The sequence below is a fragment of the Planococcus citri genome, chromosome 2 (genome assembly GCF_950023065.1).
Source record: "Planococcus citri chromosome 2, ihPlaCitr1.1, whole genome shotgun sequence".
Lineage (NCBI taxonomy): Eukaryota > Metazoa > Arthropoda > Insecta > Hemiptera > Pseudococcidae > Planococcus > Planococcus citri.
The window spans coordinates 72747483-72767480 of NC_088678.1; the positions used below are offsets into that span (position 1 = coordinate 72747483).

The 19998-nt window shown below is 35.1% G+C and overlaps 1 protein-coding gene and 1 long non-coding RNA gene across 11 annotated transcripts; one reads left to right on the plus strand and one right to left on the minus strand.

Annotated features, from left to right (window-relative positions):
- Positions 1 to 353: 353 nt before the first annotated feature.
- LOC135837644 (uncharacterized) lies at positions 354 to 16800 on the minus strand. Of its 6 annotated transcripts, XR_010557227.1 has the most exons (12): positions 16516 to 16800; positions 16068 to 16304; positions 15389 to 15535; positions 15181 to 15281; positions 14705 to 14828; positions 10779 to 10890; positions 8895 to 9000; positions 7185 to 8436; positions 6022 to 6232; positions 5581 to 5688; positions 3247 to 3301; positions 354 to 2802 (listed from the first exon to the last, which is right to left on the minus strand). It is a non-coding gene; the product is annotated as an uncharacterized LOC135837644 (long non-coding RNA). The 6 variants fall into 6 exon arrangements; XR_010557223.1 differs by lacking the exon at positions 3247 to 3301 and having other exon boundaries at positions 16629 to 16800; XR_010557222.1 differs by lacking the exon at positions 3247 to 3301.
- LOC135837642 (uncharacterized) lies at positions 11593 to 19798 on the plus strand. Of its 5 annotated transcripts, none has more exons than XM_065352985.1 (8): positions 11593 to 12345; positions 17769 to 17954; positions 18026 to 18202; positions 18306 to 18478; positions 18581 to 18718; positions 18817 to 19055; positions 19151 to 19239; positions 19345 to 19798. In XM_065352985.1, the coding sequence occupies exons 5-8, from the start codon at positions 18689 to 18691 to the stop codon at positions 19536 to 19538; spliced, it is 552 nt and encodes a 183-aa protein (XP_065209057.1). In that variant the 5' UTR covers positions 11593 to 12345; positions 17769 to 17954; positions 18026 to 18202; positions 18306 to 18478; positions 18581 to 18688; the 3' UTR covers positions 19539 to 19798. The 5 variants fall into 5 exon arrangements, with proteins under 5 accessions (XP_065209057.1, XP_065209060.1, XP_065209058.1 ...); XM_065352988.1 differs by having other exon boundaries at positions 17791 to 17954; XM_065352986.1 differs by lacking the exon at positions 11593 to 12345 and adding an exon at positions 17020 to 17178.
- The last annotated feature ends 200 nt before the right edge of the window (positions 19799 to 19998 follow it).

Sequence of the window (19998 nt, forward strand, 5' to 3'; positions counted from 1 at the left end):
CATCATTCTGGCGGAAACTCCAAAAGGGGCTTCTGAAGGGGAGGTTCAGAACTCAAAAAGGGCCCAAATATTACGTAGCATATCAAAATTAATGTTTTCATTATTTCGACGTTAATCCCAAAATGGGCTTCAGAAGGGGAGGTTCAAAAATCAAAAATGAGTCTAACCTAAATATCATATTGCACATCAAAATCGTGTTTTTTTAGAGGCGCCTGAGTACGAATTTGATATCATTTTGGCACCCCCCCCCCCCCAGAATGGGCTTCTGAGAGGGAGGTTCGATGAAAAATAGCCACTGTTCGTCTATTCCACGAATTCGTCGAGTTTCGAAACATAAAATGAAATGAAATAAAACAACACAAAACGAACATTGTTTTAAATATTTCAACGGCAAAGAAATCAATACAAACTTAATTCAGTTAATTCTACAACACGTTGACCAATCTGGAGTAAAAAACACTGCCGGCCGCTCGACAGCGAAAAACCATGATTGGTCATTACAAAAATACACGAATAGGTAATACAAATTTTTTAAAGAAAATACAGAAATACAGAAATGATACAACATTAACATGAATACACATAAAAAGTAAAGGGGCGGGAGGGGGAGGGGTCCTAATTTCAAACAGCGTTAATGCTCGACAATTTCGCTCGTCACTTGTCTTATATATCTCAAATTTGACGCAAATGAACTAATCTTAATTAATAAATAATTAAATAACGACTCGCCTGAATCGACTCGTATAAACTAACTTATACGTAACACAGTAACGACTCGCCTGTAGTACCTGACTCTTCACACAGTACCGAAATCGAACCCCAGTCATCTCCCATCCGACCAATGATGACTAAAACACATTCCTATAGAAAGTTCGATGCTAAACATTTTAATACATCAATTTTTGATTATTTCTCTACCCCAATACGATGACGGAAATACTTTACACATTTAACTAGATTCCAACAAAGCATAAAAATCCAGATCGACACCCGCTCTTCGCGCACTCTCAACAGTCCAGACAATCGAACCCTTTGTCGGGCCCAACTCTCCGGAACAGTATCTCAATTCCCTACACTCATCGTGATAACAGACCGCCTGAAAGGCGCCAGCCTACATCCTCTTTGATAAGCCGATCCTGTAAAAACCCCGGTCGGCACGTGTACCGCCGGGAAGCAGTAAGTAAGTAGACGGCGCACGGATTTCTACCCTAACCTCGCCTGACCCTACAGCTTCGACACGCACCTTTCACGCACCACCAATCGCCGACAAACGTCTCGGATAACTCGTATACGACTCGTTCGCTCCAAAAAGCACACGCCAGTGTGTCTTTGAAGGAAAAAGTCATGCACGAGGTAACACAAAGAACGCCACCGACGATGAAAAGACCTTTCGACCTGCGATTCGAACAATGTTAGATATCTAGTTAAACGTGTAAAATCTACCATCCCTCTTTACCCTTCGTTTAATGCGACCCTACCATGCCGCCGTGGAATCCCGGATGCCGGGGACGATCGCAGTAGGCATCGCGAAACCCTCCGGGTCTCTTCCGATGTTGTGGGGTCTCCAGGTTGACCAGATACCAACATCGGCGCTCAACTTATACCTACAATGAATTTTGAAAACAGCCAAATTTAATACATCGTGAAACAACACCTTTCCTTCCTCAAAACGCACTAACCATCCAACATTTTCCCAATTTTGAATCCAAAATCATCGAATGCCTATGCAATTTTCAAAAAAACAAAAAAAAAATACATCATAAATCATACCCAATACAATAACTGATTTGATCAAAGTCAAAAAACTAAAGCCAAAAATAATAATTGTTCGAAATGAATATCGTTGCAATACCTATCCTAAAATAGCATCCCTATTCGCCCACGGCCCATATAATCTTAATGAAGAGAGAGCCCTTCAATAAAGTACCTAAATAAAGCGTAAAAATACTCGTATCGTACGTCGAGCTTTAAAAAATTCCAATACATCGACCATATTCTTCCATCAATTGGGAAAAAAAACGTTGAATATCCACGCAAATAATCGTCCATAAAATCGATGTAAACAAAGCAGCTAACGTTCATGCAAGTTCTCAATATGGAACTACGTATTCCATCTTCAGGGAATAACCATACAGCTTTTCCAATCGAATCATTTCAATCATCAAATATCAGTTAGTTGGGTGCACAATCATATTATTTACGAATTCGTACACTTAACTAAGTATTTATAATATCGTTCTTCAGCCAGAAAAAATTGTGGCAGCTAAAATTACCACACAAAACTGCTACATTCAAAAGTAGTCCAGTGAGAGCATTATACCATTCAAAAAATTCGCACAGCAGCATAAAAATTGCGTGTAAAAATATCGTTCTCCGAGCTATAATAAGTCTATATGTACTTCTCAAAAAATTATTCAGCGCTGTATTGCGTTTATTGTACGTGTACCAAGTTCTGCGATGCAGGGAGAGGGGGGAGCGACAAGTTCCATTAACAAACATTGTATTATCATCGTCAAAAAAGTGCTTCTTGATGCTCGGTTAAAAAATTCATGGTTCTGCTGAATAAAATCGCCACACTAGTATTGTTCTGTCGAAAGCTGATCGCGTAAAATTGAAACTGGAGGGGCGGGAGGGAGGCGAGAGATATCGAGATCACAAAAATTACATACGTATAGTAAGACGTTACACGTTCGAAGCCGGAGAATACTCGTATTGTGGAGCTGATGATGATATCACACGTATTGGTTCCAGGATCTGCATCTGAATTCCATTCTTAGATCTGCAGGGTCTGGTCTTCGCCTCCTAAAACAAAAAAATAAACGCGAGTTGATTTAAATTGCGAACAACTAAAACCATTTCTTAATGAACAATACATATTACATATATATAATTAAATGAAAAAAAATCGGTGTTTAAAAATATTCATTATTCAACTTCTATATCTAAATAGGTCGCCATCGTCATCGTCATCCAACACATCATTAAAAAATGATAAAGCACAACCTTCCCTTCAGAAAAGATATTCCAGAGTAAAATCGTCGAAACGCCTCTGTTCTTAGATTTTTGAAATTTCCATGTTATATTGTTTGGTATCTTTTACAAAAATAATAAAGCCAACCACTCCCCCACCCTTCTAAATTTAATCCGTCAATTGTATACAAAGGAATGTAAAATAAGTTGCCTAATCAGTTCGCCGTAAATTTTTAATTTAAGAAAAGAAGTAACGTAAAATGTAAATTAAGTTACCTAACCAATTTTCCGTAAATACGCATTTTCCACCGTTCAAACAACTGATCTTGAGCTATAACAAATAATAAACCGTACAAAGATACCTAGATCAAAGATCAAAAGATCAGGCAAATTTCACCTGTCAAAATTTCAAGCACTAAAGTGCCATTTTCGATTTTTGGTATATTTTTGAGAATCAAATTTAGCCCAAAAATGAGGGGGAAAGTCCAAATTTTACCAAATCGACCAAGAAAGCTGAAATTTGGGATATACCCTATTTTCGACACGCCAAATCGATTGGAAACTGTTTCAACCCATTTTGAGCAGTTCTGCATGGAGTCTCCAGCAGATTTTTTGAAACTCGAAATTCCCACAAAAATTTTATCAAATGGAGTTGGAAAGCCAAAATTCATTCTGCAAACTAATTTCAATACGCTACGAAGTCAACTGCACGTGGATTTCAAGTCGTTTTGGAGACTCCAGCGACATTTTGAAAATTACTGGAGCCTCCAGCAGATTTTTGTAACTTGAAATTTCCCAAAATTTCATCAAATGGAGATGGATAGCCAAAATTCATTCCGCAAACTAATTTCGATATGCCACGAAGTCGACTGCACGTGGATTTCAAGTCGTTTTGGAGCCAAAATTTATTCCGTAAACTAACTTCAATACGCTACGAAGTCGACTGCTGTTGGGTTTAAAGTCGTTTTGGAGCCTCCAGCGACTTTTTGAAAGGTTGTATGGTGTTTTTGGAAAATTTAAATTTCCAAAAAGTAGCTGGAAGCTTCAAAACCATTTGAAACCACCATGCAGTCGACTTCATCTCGTATTGAAATTAGTTTGCGAAGTAAATTTCAGCTTGCTAACTCCATCTGGTGACTCCAGTAATTTTCAAGAAGTCGCTGGAGGCTCCAAAACGACTTGAAATCTATCTGCAGTCAACTTCATAGCGTATTGAAATTAGTTCGTAGAATGAATTTCGGCTTTCCATCTCCATCTGATGAAATTTTGGGAAATTTCGAGTTTCAAAAATCTGCTGGAGGCTCCAGAACTGCTCAAAACAGGTTGAAACAGTTTCCAATCGATTTGGCGTGTCGAAAATAGGGTATATCCCAAATTTCAGATTTCTTGGTCAATTTGGTAAAATGTTGATTTTTTTCATTTTTGGCCAAAATTTGATACAGTAAACTTCGCTTAATGTTATAACGTTTGTCCCAGCCCATTTTAATAACATTAAGCGACTTATAACATAAACCGATTGAAATGTAATGGGATATAAAAGATCGGGACCAGACGATTTTAGTAACATAAAGCGATTTATAACATTAACCGTTATAATAATAAGCGAAGTTTACTGTACTTAGTCAAAAATTCACCAAAAATCGAAAAAAGCACTTAAGCACTTGAAATTCTGACAGGTGATAAATTTTTGCCTGATCTTTTGATCTACATTTGTACAACGTTTAGAAAATATCTGCTCTATCCAATCACACCTTGTTACATTTTTAATGTTGAACGGTTGATTTTTAATTTTTTTGTAAGTGATGATTCTGAAGGATTTTCATGAAAATTATTGGTCATTTCCTAAAATTTTGCTCTTTTTCTTTTTTACACGATAAATCTTTAGAAAAAAGTGACCAAAGTCACTATTTTTGGCCATTTTCGCCGAAATAGTAAAAAAAAAGTGACTTGCAAGAAAAATAGTGACTAAGTCACTTTTTAAGTGACCGAATTTCATGCCTGCATCTGACTTTTTCAAAATGTCAAAAATTATGCCCAATCACTTTTTCGAAAATTAATGCAATTCCAAAAAAAATATCCGATTTTGAATTATTACTCCCAATTTTCGTGCTCAAAATTCTTCAAAAAGACTAGAAAAATTTTTTAATTCCTTGTGGGATTTTCAACACATTTCGATACATGGTATGTCACTTTCTCTCAAAAATTAACACAATTCCAAAATACACAATCCAATTTTGACTCCTGAATTGCCTCCTTTAAAAACGCTCAAAAACATACGTATTTTTTACCAGAACATTTGAATAGAATTTTGTTAAAAATTTAAACCAAAATAAAATTTACCATCATTATTAAAATCAACAAAAAATTCATTAGTGACCACAAAACAAAAAAATTATTGTTTTCAATTCTCGAAAACTGGTTTGAAATCAACATGAAAAACTCGTAGCAAAAAATCAATTTCAAATTCATCACGAAAAAAATTCGTTCGAAATCACTGAAAAAATCACGGCCAAAATTAACAAATGAAAACTTCCAACGAAATTTCAATCCAAGGTCATACGTCATATGACACTTCTTCGAAAACCCCGAAAATCGTCAAATTACACTTACCAATTCGATAATATGAGGTGAAAATATTCAGCTTTTCTTTCTTCCAAAAACTGCGCATTTCAACGATCAAGTGAAATAACGAGTAGATACCGGCATTACATCAAACATCTGTAGGAAAAAACAAAATTAATCACTTGGAAAAATATGCATATACACACAATCACGAGTAGGTATTACACATTATTTATCGTTGAAAGGAATTTACATTTTATCCAACTTTAAATAAAGATAGATACTCGTAATTATTTTCAAAAAGTAGCAAAAAAAAAACTTTAAGAAATTTTCCGAAATTCAAAATTATACAAAGAGATGAGAATCAGAATTCTTAGCAGGAAATTTGTTCAAAACGTTTCAATGCTGGTTTAAACACGGAGGGGGAGGGGAATCCAAAAAAAATCAAATCAAATCATAATGAACATTACACAAGCACAAATAACGTACATTGAAATTCCTGCGAATTCGGTGTTTTGGGCTTTGGAATCGAAAGATCGAATTACAGCCGTCTCTGCGGATGCAGCATCGCGAACACTTGTTGCGTGTAGAAAATTTCAACAAAAATGTAGCATGATGGTCATATCGATGATATCGTTGTTTAACAAGATCGGTGGTGCAGTTTTCAATCGCGAGCTTCAATTCGAATCGAAAGATGTAGCTGTAAAATTGACAAAACACAACACAAATTAAAAACAACAGACCAACAAAATTTTGCGAAAACAGCCCAAAATCTAGTTCAGGCACGTGTTATAAAAATAGTTGAAAACGACCTAGTTTTGATGCGAAATGCGAAATTTCTGCGCAACGGGGAATTTTTGGCGTAGAGAAGACTTCTAGGTGTGCTGCAAAAGCGAAGCTTTGTAATTTTTTTAAAAATCGAGAATCTTCGTCAATATTTTTGTAAAAAAGCAGTTCTCTGAAGATTGCGTGGCAACAATCCGGACTCAATTTTGGCAAAAAAAACGTCGCTATATTGCAATTTTTAAAATTCTGCTCAATTATAGTTGAAGAAAAAATAATATTCTCTGGCATATTAAAGTTGAAAAGTCACGACTTTTGGGAAATTTTGATGAAAAAATTGACATTTTTAGCGAAAAAGCAAATTTTTGTCAATTTTTGAAAAAGCGATACTTTTTGGGGATCGCAGACCAAAAAAAAAAGCATTTCTCGGAAATTTTCAACAAAGAGGCGAGATTCGTGAAGAAAAAGTGAACCTTATTTTGCCAACAACCAAAAGTTTTTGAAAATGTTTGGCGAAAGCGAGACTATTGACTCGATATTTTTGCAAATTACTCGCTTTTCGGTAGGTAACTATTATCAACTTTTTTCCGTCTCAAAACTCATAAAAAATTCAATCTTTGAAAATTTGTAAAAAAAAAAAAAAAAGGTAACTTTAGCAACCTAAACGTTGAAAAAAATAGCCTTTCATCACCAAATTACAGCAAAATCTAGCAATAATGGCCGAGTATCGTTACAAAATCAAGAAAACATCGACAAAATACACATCATCGAAATACGATCACAATTACATTTCGTAAAAAATAACACAATACATATGCACAAGAATCATCACGAGAAAAATACTCAAAAACTAAACTAAGTAAACTTACATCATCGATGAAGATCAGATCTTCAGGTGAGATTTTCAGACGTCGGAATCGAAACAGGATACAGTAGTCTCAGTATATAGATCTCCTCCATCTTGGCAAAGTCCGTCATACTTTACCCCTTCACGCATCATCATGAACAAGAATAGGTACCCCACCTAAAGGACTGAGAATGGGTTGAGGGAAGAGGATTTCTCAAGGAACCCGCGCCAGTATCGATACCGGGTACGTCCAGGAGAACCTGCGCTACGTCTTCCCTCGAGCGTAGCGATCTTTACGCGCGGTCCAAAAACCTTAAGTGCAGCTTTTTGCATTACCGCCAACCCGATTAATGGCATTGCGAAGCGGTAAAGTTGGCTTATCCAGACTGTTGCTGCTGAGGGAGTGGGATCTCATGGGACACGCGGAGGCTACGCCGTAACGTCCAAGACATGAGCCGGTTGCGCAACTCCTCCACTCGAAAGTTGCGATCTTTTCGCGTAAATCGAGAGAATGTGCAGAAAAAAAAATGTAATTTTGCATTACCAGTACTCCACAGGCCCGCCGGCGACAATTCCCTTGGGCCACCGAGACGATCTGGTAAAGTTGGACATAAGTTATGCACAGGGACAACTTAAATGAAAAAAATAAATAAAAAATAAATAAATGGAAAAAATGAAATTTACGTAGAAAACTCGCACGCCATACTTGCCTTATATCAAAACCAACCCGTAAAAATTGTTTACACCTTTTATAGAGACGGGAGAAAAATGTAAGAAAATATGAAGCCAAAAATAATGATTGAATTGAAAAAAAATAAATAAATAAATGAAAAATAAAAAAGCAAGACAAAATTTAGAAATTTTCAACAGAAAAAACACGTAAATTTCAACCCCAACTAACACAGACTATATAGCAGACTTTCTCTCCGACCGTACCCAAGCTGACCGGATCGGAGAATGGCCAGATGGAATACCTTTAGTGATCTCGCCACGGCTCGGATACGCAACGAAATCAGCATCCACCAGCACGGAAGCACAATTCGTGTCAGGAAGTCCATCTGAGTAAGTCGCCACGTTGACCAATCATCCGGCTCATATCCGTCATCCACAATCATGCGGAGGCACTTCAATTAGTGGCCATCACCGACGGACAATGACGACCGCTAATTTGCCTATAACTGCCAAGACAATACCCGATCCAATCCAATCCTAGCAGAAATTCCAAAAATCGCGTCGAATTCATCTTCGGAGGGAGGGGAAACATCTCGCGTACGCTAAGAAACAGAAGATGAGAAAGATTATTACAAAAAATCACAAATATAACTAACTTAACTTATATGTACCTACTACCTACACTAATACCAAGTAAAAATTTCCCCAAAATAAACATTTCCCCGCGTTCTGCCGTATAGCTTCTCCAATCAGTCCCCATTCTTAACCGACCGAATAATATGACAGACAACTTATTACAAGTCCAAAAAACAACGCAACACGTTGGTTCGTGAAAAACAGAACCCAAGCAGTCAATCATTCACAAAAAAATCTGCTCAAACTCCACAAAAGTTGACACAAAATACAGAAAACTGACTAAACATCGATGAACTAGGATAAATTTGCAAAATACACGCAGGTACAAAGAATATCATCGAAAAACAGAGTACATTAATACAAAGTCTAAAAAACTTGACAATCATATACCTACATACGAGAAATTAGAAAATGTTGAACTTACCAATTCGAAAATCCGACGTCGAATATTATCCATATCCATTTCTTCATTTTCTTTCTTCCACAAATGCTCAAAGTTGAAGGAATACATCAGGTAGCCCAACGTTCATCTGTTAGAAGAAACAATATAAATTAATTAAAATATTCACGTAAATACGAGTATCTACTAGAACTCATTTGTTCAGCAATGATAAGCTGATACGCATTAGCATTAGGTGCGCGTAGACTTTCAATATAGTCCAGGAAAAATAGCATTCCATTGGGAAAAGTGAGGTAGAAAGCTGAATTTTGGTATACTGGTCCATTTTTTTGTGCTGAACACGAATCCGATGAGTACCCGGTCGTCCCTGGTGAGCGTTCTCCCCTATTGTGGATCTAAGCCCCCCAAAACCAGTTTTTTGCAATTTTCTCTCCCGCATTGCATTCTAGCGAAAAATATGTGGTTAGATAAAAGAATCTACGTCAAATTTCCGATCCAATGATATATCAACTTTCCTTCTACCCCCAAGGGGGGTAGAAGGAAAGTTGATATATCATTAGATCGGAAATTTGACGTAGATTCTTTTATCTAACCACATATTTTTCGCTAGAATGCAATGCGGGGGAGAAAATTGCAAGGGGGGCTTAGATCCACAATAGGGGAGAACGCTCACCAGGGACGACCGGGGACTCATCGGATTCGTGTTCAGCACAAAAAAATGGACCAGTATACCAAAATTCAGCTTTCTACCTCACTTTTCCCAATGACCCTTTTTTTTCATCTAATTTTCCTGGACTAATAGGTAAAAATAGCTTGAAAAAACTGACATGTAATAATTGAAAATAATATACAGGAGACACGAGTCTAGCCGCACGTGAATTTTTATTCCTGCCGGGGGGGGGGGATATATGACGAAAGAAAATTTGAAACTGCCACATCTTCAAACTCGATTAAAGTACGTGAATTTTTTTTCTTTCAAAAATAAAGGGCGGTCAAAAAACACATATCCAATTCGCACATTTTCGAAAAAATTTAACATACATTTAAATGAGCCGCATGACCCTTCTTCAAAAATTCCAAAAATTTTACCCAATCTTGGTTTCAAATTCTTCAAAAAGTGTTTTGGTTGAAGCAATTGAATTATCAGTCCATTTATACATATAGGTCACATGACTTCTTTTCAAAAATCCCAAAACCATGATGATTGACCCAATTTTAGGTATATAAAATCATTCTTCAAAAACGTGATCAAAAAACATTTACGATGAAACTTTTCTACAACAAACTTTAAAAATAAGCTAAAAAAATTTCAAAAATGAAATATTTATATTTCTGGTGAAATTTCACACTCATTTACAGCACAAAAAAAAAAGATCACAGGAGACCAAACATGCCAAAAATTATGCCCAATCTTCGTGCTCAGAATTCTTCAAAAAGACTGCGGAATTTCAACTCATTTCGATATGTGGTATGACACTTTATCAAAAATTAACACAATTCCAAAAAAACATGATCCAATTTTGAGTCCTGAATTACCTTCAAAAATGCTCAAAAAACATACATATTTTTTACCAGAACATTTGAATAGAATTTCGCTAAAAATTTAAACCAAAATTTACCATCATTATAAAAATCAACAAAAAATTCATTATAGTGACCACAAAAAAAAATTATCATTTTCAATTCTCGAAAACTCATTTGAAATCAACATGAAAGTATTCGTTGCAAGAAATCAATTCAAATTCATCACGAAAAAAATTCTTTCAAAATCACTGAAAAAAATTCTCAACCGATCGAAAATTCTGTAGTACCTAGTGTAGTGCTGCCAAAATCAATAAAAAAAAACCTCCGATGTAATTTCAATCCAAGGTCATTCGAAAACCCCAAAAATCATCAAATTACACTCACCAATTTGAAAATCTGATGTGAAAATATTCAGCAGCTTTTCTTTCTCCCATAAACGCACATTTCAACCATGAAGGTAAAATAATAACGAGAAGACCGGCATTACATCAAACATCTGTTGGAAAAAAACAAAATTAATCAATTAGAAAAATACGTACATTTACATTTCATCCGCGTTTCAATAAAAATAGATACCTACTCGTAATAATTCTCAAAAAATTGCAAAACAAAAACTTTAAAAAATTGACACAATGTGAAACACATTAATGGGGGTATTAAATTGAAATATCGAACAATTAGGTAATGCATTCTATTTGAGAAAGTCTTCAAATGAGGCAGTAAAAGTTGCTTAAAACATGTCTGAAAGATTAGATGGGTTCGTTTCTTTCGTATATACATTTGGAATGGGTTGGAATGCGATGGAATGCGGTGAAATAGCCGATATCCCATGCTTTGTTTCCAACTACGTAGACGTAGTTGAGAAATGTCTTTGCTTGAGGTCCTGCTTTGGTAGACTATTTTAAAACAACATGTGAAAGAGGTGTGATGTATCGATAAACGATAGACTTGCAGCTGCAAACATAACATTTATGGTTTTTTAAAAACGTGACGCATATACGATGGTATTCGAGCATTTAGCATTTTTAAAAGAATCGTGTGAAGTGTATGCTCGCCTTCTCGCCTTTTTGTAATTGAAAACTTGCCGAACTCTAAGAAGGGTACGAATTAGTAATGGTCATAAAACTGCAGAGAATTGAATGCCTACAGTTGAGGGTGTATTTCTTCGTCATTTGTGCCGATGCCGATTCATTCCTTTTCAAGATTTAGGAATGACGCAATAGTCAACGCCACAGATGTGTGATTTTATCAACATTCCTTAATCCTTAGGTCTTTGTTTAAATTGCCTTTTTCTTTCAAGAGGTATGTGTTGTTTCGATTTTAAAAAATGAGCTCATTGCTCATTCAGTGTTGATTCTTCGAGTGTACTAGTTGGTTGGTATTCGAGAGAGCTGTTATCAATTTCCTTACCTACGTGTAATTTTATCATTTATGTACTACTGGTTATCGATTTTAAATTAGTAAATTCGTGAACATTTCGTTCGTAAATTAATTCGTTTTATGCGTGTAAACTTCTCATTTGCTGTGGGAATTTTGTGATGGATTTTTATTGAACTCTGCGCTCACTTCGTTGTGTAATTTCAAAAACGTTTCAAGGATTTTTTTTCTATACTTGTGCATGATTCGTGTGTATTTTTTACTGGTGTGAATTTTTCTTAAATTAATTGGAATTTTGATTCTGATTCGCGAACTATTTACGTAAATCTTAGATTCAAATTTGACTTATTTTTCTTGTGCAGACTTTTCATTTTTTTTCTCGCATATCCTGGAATTTTTTTTTACTGATTTTCGAGTTGTTTTTTCTTGGTAGTTATTTCCGAATTTTTTTCACCCTCACTTACATCGTTACTGTGTGTGAATCGTTCCTGGTGACTAGACATCATTTTCATTCAATTTTGTCGGCGGCTTCTTCAATTTGATTTTTTTGGTGGTTTGATCATTGCTGAGTTTGGTGAGTATAATTTTAGAAATATTTCAATTACGTAAATTAGGTATTTCAGCGTGCATTTTATTTGTGATTTGGGCACACGAGCATATTGAGTCTGAAATTTATTATTATTATTTTTTGTGGAAAACTGTGGGCCCAGGAGGTCAATTAGTGTATTAGAAAATTATGTGTTCTCTATTTCTCCATTTTTTTCGATTGACTCAGCATAGCTGATACTTGTCAATACAAATTTAAGTGTGTTATATTTGAGATTAACGAGGACTCATTCGATGACTGGATAAGTTGTTATAGAGAAATTTTTTTAAGAGAAAATTACGCAAGAGTAATAAGTGAAATGTTAAAAAAAATGTTCACTAAAACAACTCAATTCAACAAACAAAATCATGAAAAATTACCAAAACAAGATTCACTTTCACTGAAATGAGCTGAAAATTTTCTAAAATTGTTTAAAAAAATTGTCAACATGTCACAAAAGCGACACAGGACCAAAAATTTATGCAACAAAATATGGACAAAATACGAAAAAAATGCACAGAATATTCTTTATAAATGGTAAATGCTTACGAAAAATTCGTCAAATGTTCTCAAAATGAAATGTTACGGTATTTTACGATTATAAGTACGAGATACGATTCTGATGAGAAACGAAAGTGGAACTCGATCAAAAAAGAAACTTCAGTAACCAAAAAACTTATAAACGCGCGAAAACATTCCAATGCGAGTAGAAAAAAATCACCAAAGATGAAGAAACAAAGCTTTTCAAATCAATTTAATGAATAAAATGAAGGGGAAAAAAAACGAAACAGAACGTTTTAATTTTAATTTGATAATAAAACTCGATCGAGTCCAATTTTAGCCAAAAAAAACAGGGCTTTTCGACATTTATTGGCAAAAGAGTGATACGTTATAACAAATTTTTTGAAATTTTATACGCTAAAGCGAAAATTTTCAGAAAAAAATACGAGACTTTAGGGCAGAAAAAGCGACCATTTTTCCAACTTCAAACAAAAAGCAAGACTTATGCTTCATAGAAATTTTTTTCTTCCAAAAAAAACCGAACCTTTTTCACAACTTGCTGCAAAAAAACGGAATTTTTTGGCAGCTTTTAGCAAACAAAGGAGAATTGTCGACATTTTACGCCGAAAAAGACAAGTTTCAGGAATAAATATTAAAGTAAGGAACTAGACTTTTCAAATTTTTGAAAATTTATTCTAAAAAAATAACTTCGAGTAACCAAAATTTTGCAAAAGTAATCCAGTACGAGCCTTCAAAAGAATTTCAAAAAAAGACTCATATTTATTCTAATATTTTTCTTCGATTATTTACAAGTTTGAGAGCCTCGCTATACAAGGAAACCAGCATACTAGTACCTTGGGTGATCGGTTAGGAGGGGGGGGGGGGGTGTGTGTGTGTGTTTCGAAATGAAATGAGATCAAATCTAAATAAAAAATTATTTACTCTTGAAATGCAATAACTTCAGGGGTGGGAGCGTAAAAAAACGAAAATTAACAATGAAGAGCCAATTCTGATAAAATGTCCACCTTGAGGCTTGAACGAAAATTTCAAATTGACGCAGCAAGTCAGCAACAAGTATACATGATCTCAAAACGTCGTAGTTCTACTTCTACATTAACATTACACTATAAAATTAGACTGGACTGGACCATACACACAATAATATCGCAACTTCACTACCTAATTCGATTCTTTATCACACGATAAAAAATATCAAAATGTTACATCGAGCACCTTATTTCCAGTTTCAGATAGGTACTATACACGTATATAATTAAATTCAGCCTGCATTTTGTTAATTAGTTATCATGATTTTCATTTCAAAATTCGGCGAGCTTCAGACGAGTGGGAACGGAGAAGCTTTACGTATAAACGCGACCTAGAATTTCACCCAGAATCATCAAAAAACAAAATATTGTATTCAAATGTCCGCAGAATACATCAGGAGGGGGGGGGGGCAAATAGAAAAAAATGAGCTCAGATTCCAACCGTACGTCACATGAAAAAAAAAAAAAGAATAGTAGGTACATAATAATAAAATGAAGTACACGATTCTGAATTTCAGCACTACTAAAACCCAAAATGAACATCTCCCTGCTCCAATTCAAACTTTCAAAATAAAAATGATTAATATACTTTGTTATACGTTGATTTAAAAAAAATCAAAAACCAGGGTAATTTTGGAAAATTTTGAATAGGTCTCTTGAATTACTGTGCAACTTTGGAGGTGATGGAAAGAAAACTTATCGGTAATGCGAAATTATCGACCTTGAAAAACCTATCTTCACATACATAATCATAATATAAACAATCACACAGAAACTACAAACAAATTATAATAACTTACCAATTTAAAAATTTGATGTCAAATGTGCATTGTTCATCTTTCTTTATTCTTTCGTAAATCGCTCAAATTCACCGTTGAACTAACGCAACGCAGCAAATAGACCCGACATAGGTATTAGGTACACCTATTGAAAAAACCACAAGTAATTACGTAATTAAAAAATATCAATACGAACACACGAAAATACTTACATACTTAATAGGTACATATTTTTTATCAATCATGGGTGATTTTTATCTTATCTAATATAATATCTAAATATGACCTAGCTTTCGTTTACAAAAACTCAATTTGGAAAAATTTTAAAAATAGGCATGGAATTCGGAAAAAAAAATTAAACCACCATAAATTTGCTCAAATTTCTGCGACGAACAATGAACATGCGATATTGCGAAAAAAAAGAGAATAAAACTGCACTCGTAAGCAAAGCATATCAATAAATCGACAAGTCAATGGAGAAAAAACAACAAACTTACCAAGCGGATATTTTGCGACTGATCAAAAAAATGACAACTAACGAGTGATACTGCAACGAAAAATTCGACTCATAGGTGATTTCGATAAAAGCTCTGACATTCTGTCAAAATAATACGAACACGTATAAGTATATATCATACGTTAAATTGTAGACGTAGGTAGATTTACGTAACTAGGTATTGAAAGCTGAATGAAAACTACATTTACCTGTACTTGTATCTAATCACCGTAAAATGAACTGGTGGGAGGAAAATCAAAGGCGAGCGACAAACTGATGTTCGCCAAAGGACCGAACGTCTTTTAACATCACCAGACCAGATTAATAATCATCCAAAAAAACAAAATCAACACGACCTGAAACATACAATAAATTAGCGATTTGTCGAGATCAAAACGAAATATTTCATTAACAAATTCATTTAAACACAAAGATACGTTATTCAAGTATTTCGCACTAATAAAAATTCAAAACAATCATCGTCAATACATTACTTAACTACGTAATGCGCATCGTACATATTTGGTAAATCGATCATCGAAAGTTGCAAAATGCTTGTATACGCTGGAACCGGAAGAATGAGCAGCACCGAGCACGTTACGACGTCACCAGAGAAAATTACATTCCAATACACTACTACTACATGTAGTACGCAAAATAAAATAATCCCACGCAACGATGAAAAAGAGATTAGGGAGATAAGATATTCTACGATGTCGCAGCTCTATTGTTCAGATTCCGATCAACTTCGATATCGTCACACGTCACCGTCGACAGAGATAAGGATAACAAAGGCGGAGACGAGTCACCGACCGAGAACGCCGTAACAGGCTTAGCTGACACTGTACAAACTACAAACATGAAACTATAGTTGAAAGCAAAACTTACGATTTATTATTTCTCCTTTTCACGAATTTTCCAGGATTACGAAGGTGACGATGCTTCATTATTCATTCTTCTGATCGATAAAATACATAATATGATCGATGCGATGCGGTCGTCTGAGTTTAAACATGCCGAAAAAGTACATCTTGGCCCTGGCAATAAACGATTCACTGCAACAATATTCGAATTCGACTCGTATCCAAGTACTTCGACATTTCTGTAGTATTATTCCATTCCAGCCTGTCAATAAACACACGAAAACATTACGTAAGGTTCAGTGAACTCGTTACACAGTTACACAAGGATAGGTAAATCAATTCAACTCGCCATGAGCCCGGATAGAAAACACTGCCGGAGATTTTCGTTCGTTAACTTATGAAAACATTACGTAAAGGTACGATGAACTCGTAACAGTTCTTACATAAGAAAGAAAAACTATAATTCAACTTACGCCATGAGGCGAGATAGAAAAGACGACCGGAAACCGGAGATTTTCTTCTGGCAATAGGTATATAAGTACGAGGAACCAACATACATAAAAGCTAACATAATGCAGAAACTTACTATAAATACGGACGCAAACACCGCTAATTAAATTGCAATAAAATAAGCAATAAATTTACTCAACAAAAGCGACCAAAATTACGCAAAACAGGCAAAACTGTACAAAAAAACTGATGTAACAGAAGAACAGTAAAGAAGTAGCTTGAATCCGGTCACGTTATTCAACAAAATGGCGAAGGTTGAAAAAAAAAGAATCATTCATCAGTGCCGGACGTGCGAAAACGGTCAAAGACCTCCATCACCTCGTCACGTGACCACGCCGAGCAAAAATCTCGCTTCTGATTGGTTGTTCAATTTTTTTTGGCAGAGTTTTTATTTTGGCCAGTAGAGCGCGTTCGCGATTTTGGCAAATTGAGAAAAACGTTATCACATCAATTTTTCTTATCAAAAAATGCATTGAACTTGTTGAATTTGAAATTAAAAATTTGAAATTTCGCTGAATTAATTAATTACAGATTGTAGGAGACCTACTAAACGTTATAAGTGAACAATACCGATATCCAACTCGGCTAGAATCTGACTGAAGATGGATCAACCTTCAACCCTCGAAGTAAAGGAATATTTTACCACCTTCTGCAAGCATTCTCGCAAACTATTCGTAAACCTACTCCTACTCGTAACTTTTATTCTTCACTAAAGGTTCAAAAAATAATCTTCAAGCTGTCGTAAAGTCGTAATTACGGTCTTGCTTATTTCGATAAAATGCAACTCGCAAAAATCCAAATTGAGTAAATTATGCTCTGACGCCGCTCGAACATTTCAAACACCAGTATCAATAATGAGATAATATTGTATAACCACTGTGCAAGGTTTTTCCGGTATACCTATCCGTCTCAATCAATTCGAATTTATCTGAATTTCGTACGTATAACTTCAGAAGCGATCTGTTTTGATAATTTTTGGATCGTAAGGTTTCATTTCATGTCGATGATATGTAAAAACTTACTGCTGTGTCTTATCATTAGAATAATGTGAAAAGTCAGTACCTACTCTTAATTCATGAAATTTACCCGAATATTCTTTATACCTATTTATCGTGCACTTATCACCATCTCCGTTTTTAAAATTAATGATTAATCGTCTCAATGTGCAACTTGTATTCAAACATTTATGTTGATACTGAATCTGTAATAATTGCAGCTCAATCCGAATTCAATTCCAGTTGCTGTTGTGTGTATTGCAATTCGTGGAATTCTGTTAAAATATCGACGCCAAGATCCGTTAATCAACTCAGCTCAATCTCTAAAATGGATGTTCGAAAATATCTTTACAATTGGCAACTCGATGACGATTTCATTGAACGAATGGAAACTTTCGCCGTTTGGAGTAAGATACACGATTTCATCGAATTTACTTTTTTTCTAGCGAGCTTTGTACATTGATAATTTTGCTTCCAGGAGGGAGAGCTGATGGTATTACGAATGCCTTGTTTATTATGAAAGGCCATGAAGTTTACGCTGCTGGAAAAATCGTCAAACAGTGCGCTAACAATCCGTTACCTGAGAGCACCAGTCAACAGATTAATTATTATGAACCTACGAAGCTTTCGTTATTATGTGGCAAAGTGTTTAAGAGTAGGATTTGTTGTTTTCATATTGCCATCACATCTTGATCATAAATTTAATAATGATTAGAATTATCGAATGAATCAAGCTATTGATTGACAATATTTTTCAGAGTTCGTTATCGGCTCCACCTACAGTATTTTCATTTTTGATGGAAATGGCGAAGTGTACGTTTGCGGAGATAATATTTCACTTCAAAGAGTTCCTGTATTTCAGGACATGTGCGTAATAGACATCGCCATTGTACCAGGGGGAAAGAACTTGGCTCTGTGTACAGATGGACCGGTAAGATTAAATTCTTGCTTGTGGAGAAAATGATCACCATATTACTAATGTATAGGTATTCGATTTCAACTAATTTATGTTTATTTCATCGATTTTTCATAGCTTTATTCGTTCGATCTCGATTTATAACTCAAGTATCAGATAAACACCAGCGCAGCGAATGCGAAGCCAGTAAGCATAGTTCATGTGACTGGATACAATAATTTTAGTATGAGTATTGCCTTATTCGAGGATGGAAAGGTGATTATTCGTTAATTCTTTAATAGGTCTATGTGTAAGATTTCTATATCCATATTACATACGCTAAAGTTCTAACATACGCGACATTCAATCTGCAGGTAATGAGGATAATTAACGACGATGCCTTGAACAATCGCTGCGAAGAAGTTGGTTTTCAAAATGCTGCGAGTCGCGGTAAAATTGAAAAACTTGTTCAAGGATACATGCATGTGTTTGCCTTGGACGAACATGGAAGTTTATTTGTGATTGGCCTCAATCACGAGGGACAGCTAGGACTTGGCAAACGTGACCAGTATCGTGCAGATGAATTTGAGCAAGTCTCAGTTATCAATGAAAAGTCAGTTGTGAACGGTTTTATACATTGTCATACAATGGAGGGAGTTACATTTTTTAGGTTATTAGTTGATTCATTCGTGTAATTTTTTTGCGCAGGATCGTTGACGTTGCTGCTAGCTGTTTTTCTTGTCTGTCAACTGCATTAACTGAAAGTGGTAAAGTTTATATATGGGGCAACAATCGAGGTAAGAGATTGATATTCTGTGAATTTTTTGATTAACTGTACAGGTATTTAATTTGGTAGATGTTCAGATTCAAGTTGGTATCATTTGAAATCTTTTTTCTTTCAGGCGTTTGCATTTTCGAACCTAGGCTTACGCCTTTCAGTTCCCTTCATGAAGCGTTCTTCGTTTGTTCAGAACCTTGGGTAACTTGCAGACCGATAAATGTTGGTGAATTGCCTGCTATAACATCGAAACCAGAAAATTTATTAGTTGGTTCGTTCGAAAAAGCGTTTCGTGATCCGATAGGAACATCGGAATAATTTGCCAAGTTGAATGCGGAAGTGGCGAGAGAGTTGATTGTGGAAGTTTGTGAACGCAATTTTAAAATTAGATCTTAATGAAAGTGTATTTTCACTGCACTTGTTTGTCAATTTTTTGTTATACTTTTTAGTTTTTGTACCAATTTTTAATTTTTCCTATTCTAGTTTGTAGTACCTACTGTTTTACCAATTAAAGACTAATTTTTGTCATGAAATTATTTCTATATTTTACGAGTAAATATATATCAATTTGCACTGTTTGTGAACAATTTTTCTGTTGAATGTTGTGTTTCTATTTGTATAAACTTTTTACAAGCAAGTCTCGGAGCATTTAGCGTACTTGAAGCAAAGCTAATAAGATTGAAGGCTGAAAGAGTTTCACCGTCGTAGTTCGTAGAAAAAAAATAATGGAACACAAATACAATGTACATCGCCCGCCCGATTTAGAATATTTACTTTT

Bases quoted from the DNA above. Each gene is read 5' to 3' on its own strand.
- LOC135837642 (XM_065352985.1), top strand. From the start codon at position 18,689: ATGAGTATTGCCTTATTCGAGGATGGAAAG. The intron at 18,719-18,816 runs GTGATTATTCGT...TTCAATCTGCAG, and splicing joins CCTTATTCGAGGATGGAAAG to GTAATGAGGATAATTAACGA. The intron at 19,240-19,344 runs GTAAGAGATTGA...TTTTTCTTTCAG, and splicing joins TATATGGGGCAACAATCGAG to GCGTTTGCATTTTCGAACCT.